At 41.3% G+C, this 8,393-nt stretch overlaps 1 protein-coding gene across 1 annotated transcript in view; it reads left to right on the top strand.

Annotated features, from left to right (window-relative positions):
• Window positions 1-8,185, top strand: part of SLC39A9 (solute carrier family 39 member 9) — a 21,779-nt gene extending 13,594 nt beyond the window's left edge. Inside the window, exons 3-8 of the mRNA XM_018565103.1 lie at window positions 164-272; window positions 2,825-3,010; window positions 3,087-3,155; window positions 3,259-3,344; window positions 7,331-7,465; window positions 7,640-8,185. Coding sequence (XP_018420605.1) covers window positions 164-272; window positions 2,825-3,010; window positions 3,087-3,155; window positions 3,259-3,344; window positions 7,331-7,465; window positions 7,640-7,870 — 816 coding nt within the window. The 3' untranslated portion in view covers window positions 7,871-8,185. The remainder of the gene's footprint in view (window positions 1-163; window positions 273-2,824; window positions 3,011-3,086; window positions 3,156-3,258; window positions 3,345-7,330; window positions 7,466-7,639) is intronic.
• Window positions 8,186-8,393: the final 208 nt, after the last annotated feature.

Raw genomic sequence — 8,393 nt, 5'->3', positions numbered from 1 at the left:
TTTTTTTTTTTTTTTTTTTTTAAGGTGTACATAATGGAGATGAATAATTAGAAATTACAGATGTCTGTGCATTCTTTGTGATGATGTTTATTTTTATCATATGTTTACTGCATAGTCTTATTTTATTTTAAACTCCATCCTGTCCATGTTCCCATTTCTACAGGAACGTTTAAAGTTGGTGACAGTTCTCGGCGCAGGTCTGCTCTGTGGAACAGCTTTAGCAGTTATTGTTCCAGAAGGTGTCCATGCTCTCTATGAAGAAGCACTAGAAGGTAGGTGTAGTTTCGTTCTATGCACTATAGATTGACGTTTTGGAACATCACTTAAGGTGCAGAGCCAACCAGTAGGGATGCACCGATATATCGGAAGCCGAAACATATGGCACTTTTGGCATAATGCCGAAAGAGCCATGTTGCGGCCGATACATCGGCGCATCCCTGGTTTCTTTCCTCCCCGCTGGGCGCTGCTCTGTGTTCCAGCGGGGAGAAAAGAAAGTGACAGCCGGCCGAGCGCTGCAAGACGAGTGCGCTGTGAGCGGCCGGCGTCTATCCTCCCACATCGCTCAGCCGCCTATCACAGTCCGGCAGAGCGGTGTGGGGGCGGAGACAGCGCTGTCACAGGTGGCTGTGTCAGAGAGAAAAGCAAGGTACACACACTCAGCGATCTGAGATCGCTGAGTGTGTGCACATAATTGAGGATATGGTATGTTAACTATACCCTCAATTATGAATGAATGGGAGTGATCTACATCACCCCCATTCATTCATAATTGTATTTATAGTAAACAAACCATGTTCTCATGTTATCAATGAAGAGGTCCTGTTCATTGATAACAGGGGACACAGAAAAAGAGATTGAGGACTCTGTGTTCTCAATCTATTTTTCTAATTTAAAAGGGAAATATCAGGGGTCTGTTTTAGACCTCTAATATTTCCCCCGAAGCCCCTAAAAGTAAAGTAAAAAATATTTAATAAATGAATTAATAAATAAATATAAAAAGTTTTATAAAAAAAAAATTTTCGTTATCGGTTTCGGCCTGACGTTTTTTTTTATTTCGGTTTTGTTTCGGTTTTAAAATTTCCATTTTGGTACACCTCTACCAACTAGTGTCTCTATCGTTATGCTGCGCTAATACACTAGAGGGTATAGGACATAGAAGTGTTGTGTCATGTACCATATTGTAAATGTCCAATAGATAACAAATTGAGAATTTAATTAGGCATGTGCTAAGGTTCCGTGAGATCTCATCTTTGGGACTACCTGGTTGAGTATTGAGCATGTCCACACATCCTCCCAAAATGAGAAATGTGGTTTAAGTGGAAGCAGTCTTTTAGCCATGCTTTACAATTCAGGCTACTTATTCTCCAACATATCACATTGTCTTTTTCAAACATATTTTCATTCCCCTTACAAATGAACATCTACAATGGTCTTCTCTGTTTGTTCTGCTGTTGAAACTAAAAGGAAATCTATCACAATTCTGTTTAATATAAACCTGGCCTTACATTTGCATTTACTCTTAGCTGCCTGTATCTCTAAGTCTACTGATTGTTTTGACATGCTATTTTCTCTTAAAGTAACCTCCACTAATTCATTTTGTTATTATATGCTTTGTTTGAATCAGTTAGGTTTCGGGCAAGTTTACTTTAAGGTTATAGAAATCATAAAGTGAAAAGTAAAAAGGCCATCTGGGGGTCAGTAGCATGTTTTAACTGGTTCTAGGAGCATTAAATGTTTTGGTATATTAAATGTTAATTGGTTCTATTCAATTATCTAAATGTCGTCTTGTGTTTAAAGTAGTCTCCGCACCTATGCACTTGTAGTAATGCACATTACAATCCGCATATAAAGGTGCTATTTATGTGTGTTATAGCACACTCTTTCATACTGAATGTCAGCCAGGGCACGTAAATGGGGTGAAAATCTCACCTGTACTACATTGTCATGTACAGATGTGAATGCTTTGTGCATGATGGTTGTGCTAGTGTTTGTTTTTTTTCATGCATGAAAGTTTAAAGGGTTTCTAAACCCTCCGGTTTTTTTGCATATATCTACTGCTAGCAAACAGTAGATATATGCAAAAAAAAAAAAAGCGGTTTAAACTTACCGCTGTCTTTGCCACGCGCTCCCATCCAAAAATCCGAAACTGCTCGGGCGATCGCAAAGCATCTTGGGGAGGGCGCATGCGCAGTTCGGATTTTCGGCCGGGAGACGAGTAGAGACGCAAGGTAAGTCTATGGACGCGTGCACCCGCATGCAGACACCGTGGGGCAGGAAGTGCCAGCAAGGACAGAGGAGTCAGCGCTGGATCAGAGACCCGCAGCAGCGCTGGAGAGAAGGCAGAAAAGGACAGGAAAGAAGAGGAAGATCATAATTTAGAGACATCATTTAAGGTAAGTGTTTTACTTAACATTGGGGGGAGGGAAAAGAAAAATTTACTTTAATGTCAATTTTTTAAAACGCATATTTAAAATGAATGGGCTGTCTCAAAACAAAAGATTGCACTTTAGTGCACACATAGGTGAGGATGGGCCCTAAAAACATACTCTGCTTTTCTAGCAAACTGGAGTTCTTAGCCTGCCTGATCTGCCCAAATTATTAGAGCAGCTTTTAAAACATGGTTTTAGGCTACTAATAGATGAATATATTATAATAGATGTAAATGGAAACAAATCAATGTTCTCTGATGTCTGTTCGCAACATTGTGTCTACTCCTGTTGAGGCAATGTAATATATGGTAGTAAGACCTTTTAGCTTTGCCCACTGCCTGTAATGTATATTGCCACCCTTTTAGAGAATTAATATCTATTTTGTTCTTCATCAGCAAAACATCATGAAATTGCAGAAATCCAGAAAGTGAAGGAATCTGAGACTGGAGCTGAGGTTGCAGCTGCACATGACCATGATCACTCTAATTTGCATGCTTACATTGGAGTCTCTCTGGTGCTTGGCTTTGTATTCATGCTGCTGGTGGATCAGATTGGCAGCTCTCACATGCACTCTACAGAAGGTATGTATAATAGAAGGGGGATAGCTAGACACCATGTACCTCTGGGTATTTAAATTACTTGCTATTGTTTTTCTAGATCCAGAGGCAGCAAGAGCAGCAAGTTCAAAAATCACCACAACTCTGGGCCTGGTGGTGCATGCCGCAGGTGAGTGGCACTTTGTTGACAACGCCATGGCACAAATTTCATATAATAGGAAAACATGGACAGTTTTATGTTGCATACTTAAAATATGTTTTCTGCGTTCTAGCTGATGGAGTTGCTCTTGGAGCTGCAGCTTCTACTTCCCAGACCAGTGTTCAACTCATTGTGTTTGTGGCCATCATGTTGCACAAGGTAAAAGCTTAAATTGTTCTTGATTTGTTGTGTCTGAATCCTTGTGGAATCACATACTGACCGCATGAAAATTAGTCAGTAGACATAATCCCTGATGTCCATGATAGGCTTGCAGTGTGCTTTCCTTACAAATATACATTTAGAAGCCAGTGCTCTGTAGTGCACAAAGCAGTGTATCGCACTTCCACCAACAGCAGGAAATGCACTCATCTGGAAGGGTGGACCTTAGTAGAATAGAAGATGATATTCATGACCAGGATCCTGAACCCTCAAGGTGAAATGTGATTATGGCCTTTTCTAATTTTCAAGGGAATGAACAAACAAAACAGTCATTATTGGTACATCTCTCTCGCATGCACATTTACCCATGTTTTCTCACTGTAAGCACAGAAAAATACTTGTTGATCTGTAAGAAATCAATTGAGATCATAACTTGTGCTCTCTGCTGCTCTGAAATTCCAAACAATGTTATCAGCCCTGCCCAATTCCCTTCCATGAACTAAAAAACATCTTATACATTTATGGTGATGGAAGGAGGTGATCGTTAGAATTAGCAGTTTTCTGCCCCAGAGTGACAATGATTTTCCTCCATGGATGCAGTACAGTGAAATATTCACACTTTCATGCAAAGAGCTGCTGCAGCCATGAACATCACACAGCTTGCAGAACAGGAGCATGCACCTTAGCCACAAGTGCACAGCCCTCAGGCCTGCTGTCAATCGCATCTGGGCGGGGAAGGGGGCATTTTGGGAGTAGCAGCCAACTCTCACTGCACTGTTACAAGCTGAGCGTGCTGGCACACTGTGCATTAGCCATTTAGCTTATTGTTCACACAGAAAGGATGTCTTTGAGCTGGAAAGAGTCCAGAGAAGGGCAACTAAACTAATTAAGGGGCTGGAGGACCTAAGCTATGAGACAAGGTTACTAAATTTAAACTTGTTCACGCTAAAAGTGAGGAGATTAAGAGTGGACATGATTTTGATGTACAAAATGTTCAGTGGTGATGGCAACATCAGCAATAAACTATTTACAGTAAACTCCCTAAGAAAGACTAGCGGCCACCACCTAAAACTGGTGGAGAAAAGATTTAACCACAAAGGGCTTGTTATAGTTAGAGCGGGTGAAGTCTGGAACTCTCTGCCACAAGCAGTGCTATCAGCTGAGAGTATTGAATCATTCAAAAAGCATATCCATACTGTACCTTCCTCAGAGACCATAACATACAGGGATACAGGTACTCTTTTAAAATTAGATCACACAGAGACTCGTGTACACACATAACCATAACCATACACATGCACAATCACACATAGACGCACAAAGGTTGAACTTGATGGACCCGTGTCTTTATTCATCCTCAAATTCTATGTTCTCGGGTGCATGTAGTACAGAGTAACAACACTGCTGCTTACAGAGAGACACTGCAGAAGTAGGGTTTTTATCGTATGACATGAAATACCCATTTGGACAAGAACGCCAGATAAAATTTAGAGACAAGAAATTAAAAAAAAAGACTGCCCACTATTGATATATGGAGCTAAACTATTGTATATGAATTTATTTTTCTTTTCAGTATGCATAACAATTCTGCACTAATGGAAAAAATATGAAAAGGATGATAGAAGTAAAACCAAAACTAAATATCAGCTGCTCACACTTTTGTGAATATTTCACCACCAATATAAAATATTATTATATAAAAGTTCTGCGCTAAAAGGAAACCATTCAAGTGTCCAAATTAAAACAAAGTAACCAAATCTTCAAAGGCTGCATTCAATGGGCATGGTGTTGATTTTATATATCCACTTCTACCCATCCAACTTGTAAACACACAGACAGCACTGTGATCTCCTTCCACGCGGTGTTATGTCTGTCCACAACTGTGAATTGCAGCACCTGTATACAACACTTCCCCAATGGGCATAAACTCCCCTTCATTTTTGGACTAGATCTAAATTGCATTACCATGGTCAAAAACCTGCTTTCAGCAATGCTTATTAGATGTTCCTTCTTTTAAGCTTCCTAGGTAGAATTCACTTGTGTTATTATAGTGGTAATCGATCCTCTTAATGTGTCTCAGAAGGAAGCACATAATACACACTCCATAGTGTAAAATTGAAGGCGATTATTTTATTAGGACACCATACACTTGCATTAAAAGTTCCTCTGGACCCAATTGTAGGTTGTTCCCTGCTGTGCACTCTCCCCTCTTCGGATACCTCGCGTGCTGAATTACTGGGATCACGTGACCGCAAGCTCCCCACTGTTTCATCACCTTGTTTCCTCACAATTGAAAAATTCCAAAGTGATGAAACATGTCAGGGAGCTTGTTGTCTGATGACCCCGATAATCTGACATGCGAGGTAGCCGAGGCGAGTGCGAAGTGGGGAATGGGAACCTACACAGAGGGCAGAATCGTAGAACTGTGAGTTGGGAATGCACTGTGTTGTGAGAAGGCGGAAGTAATTACTGTGAGTAGTAAGCTTTGATTTTGAACTCTGCAGTAATCGAGTTCTGAGCCGCACTCATTACAGCAGCAGTGACCAACGGTAACAAAGTGGTGCTTGTAGTGACCGCAACGAATGGCGCCTTGCAGAGTAACCATAAGTTGACGATAAGTCACTCGCACTCCATTGAGGGTGAAACAACAAGCTCACATTTATTCACAAAGGCATGACCTAGGTAAATAATTACACAGGGATTATTTACTTATGTGAGGATTTTGTGAAAGTATTCCAGCTGGTTATTTCACCCTCAGTAGAGTGCTGGTGACTTCTCTTCAATTTATGACATTTGGATTCTGTCTTCTGACTGTTTTTTTTCTGACTTTTTCCTCATATGCATACTTGTTGCAGGTCAGTGACTCGGATAGTATTAATGGGGGAGAATAGCCAGGCAGCTAGGGGACGGAGCCAAGCCCGATGTGCTCTGCCTGTCCTCCTTATTAAAACTCCTGGCCATTTGTGGACACGAGGGGTCTGGGTAATTTCAGGCTATGTAGCACTCCTGCTGTTTATAATTACACCCATATTCTGCCCATAAGATAATGTCTGTGGACTCCCACACGATTGGTTGTGTATAAGAGCTGCCTGGAGCAAGTAGTCCAGGAAACTCCAGTGACCATCGTAGTGGAAGCTGTTGGCCTGCTTGTAATACACTCCCAAAGATCAGCATTTTTTTTAATTGTGGTTCTACTGAACAACGTCCTGAGATCCTGTCACCAACTTTTGCAGGTACAATCACGAAAAAAAACAGTATTTCACCTTTTTAGTTGAAGCCTTTTCCCTTTTACATAAGCAATGTTTTATTTACTCACAATTGTACGACGTACTGAGCTGGCCAGCTGGAAGCACTTTTGTAGCTCCGTACGACGTACGTCCTTGGCAGCGAAAGGGTTAATCCTACGTGGGATTTAAAACACTCCTGGAGTAGTCTATTCCCTAGCACAGCCACAGTCCTCCCTCCTGCCATGTCATAGTCCTCTCCTTTTCAGGGAGTGTCTAATTACTGTCTGTGCTGGCCCAGCTCTTTCATCCCTCTCTTCACCTCCCTGCTTAACCTTTTATGTAGTTGCTGGGTAAGGTGCGAAGGAGAATAATATGGAGTGGCACTTGAATGACCGCTCTGGGTCTGTTGGGGCCGCTTACATCCCATCTAAGATGGCGGAGCCCAGCGGCAGTCTCGGGCCCTTTGTGTGTCTATACAAGGGAGGATTTTACAGGTAATTAAGATGCAAAAAAATATGTTCCTATGGGAAGATTGTTGTTGAAATGAATGGTCTCGTAACAGGATGTCTTCAATTTACATCTTGCACATATAGTCTCATTACTTAAGAAAACCGGCGCTCAAAAAAGATCATCTTGATGTAATCTTTATTGATATGGCATAAAAGCAGCGTACAAGAACCTTGCTGACACGTTTCAGCAAATTTGTCTCATTCCTATAGGCTGTTTTTCTAAGGGATGTATTTCTGTTGTTCTTTGCAGGCTCCAGCAGCATTCGGCTTGGTTTCATTCCTCATGCATGCAGGGCTAGAGCGTAACCGCATCCGGAAGCATTTGCTTGTATTTGCTCTTGCAGCCCCTGTCCTGTCAATGCTAACATATCTGGGATTAAGTAAGGTAAATGAACCAATATATACAAATGTTTATATTGATTCCTGTGGTCGGTGGTTACACACAGTGTGTGTGTGTGTGTGTCAGGAAGTGATAACTTCTAATTGTATTGTCAGTGGTGATGGCCACCATATTTTGCTTTTGTGCATCTAATATTTTGCTTTTGTTCTTCTCTCACAGAGCAGTAAAGAGGTCCTGTCAGAGGTCAATGCCACTGGTGTTGCGATGCTTTTCTCCGCTGGGACATTCCTCTATGTAGCCACAGTCCACGTACTTCCAGAAGTAGGTGGAATGGGACACAGCCACAAACCAGACTCGGGTGCTGCTAAGGGACTGAGCCGTACAGAGGTGTTGGCCTTAGTCATAGGATGTTTAATACCGCTCTTTTTATCCATTGGACATCAACACTGAAACACAGGAGAAAGTCCAAATCTGTTTCAAAAAGCAATTCGCACTGGACAGATCCAGGGACATTGTAGTGGGGCTCCTGATGTCTCTTAAACTTAGCATTTGTGTAGTCAGAAGTGACTTTATAGAACTGGATTATGCCAGTGGGGGTGATTTTGGCTGTCTTACAGTTTTGTGACACCCAGACTTTCAACCTGTACATACATGTGGTTTTTAATTATTGTTTTGCTGACTATGTGTAGAATGCCCAGCATTCACCAAACAAAATGACAGTGATAACTTTTGGGAAATGAGGTAACGTTCCAATTTGTGTCCTCCTATGATGCCTCTCTGTCCATGACCACACATGTTAAACTATCCTTTGGTTTGCTGGGGGACTTCTGAAGTTACTTTATGTTGGTGACAGGATAAATGAAAGATTTAAATTAAACCCGTTTCAGTAGCTTTATGGGTATAGTCATTAGATAACAGATTTATATCCACTTATGTACAACCATACATGAGATATATGGCCTCAATTTAAAAA

Source organism: Nanorana parkeri, unplaced genomic scaffold (genome assembly GCF_000935625.1).
Source record: "Nanorana parkeri isolate BGI_ZX_2015 unplaced genomic scaffold, ASM93562v1 scaffold812, whole genome shotgun sequence".
NCBI lineage: Eukaryota > Metazoa > Chordata > Amphibia > Anura > Dicroglossidae > Nanorana > Nanorana parkeri.
Note: the sequence above shows the minus strand (reverse complement) of the source record. Positions and strands in the feature narration are given on the sequence as shown.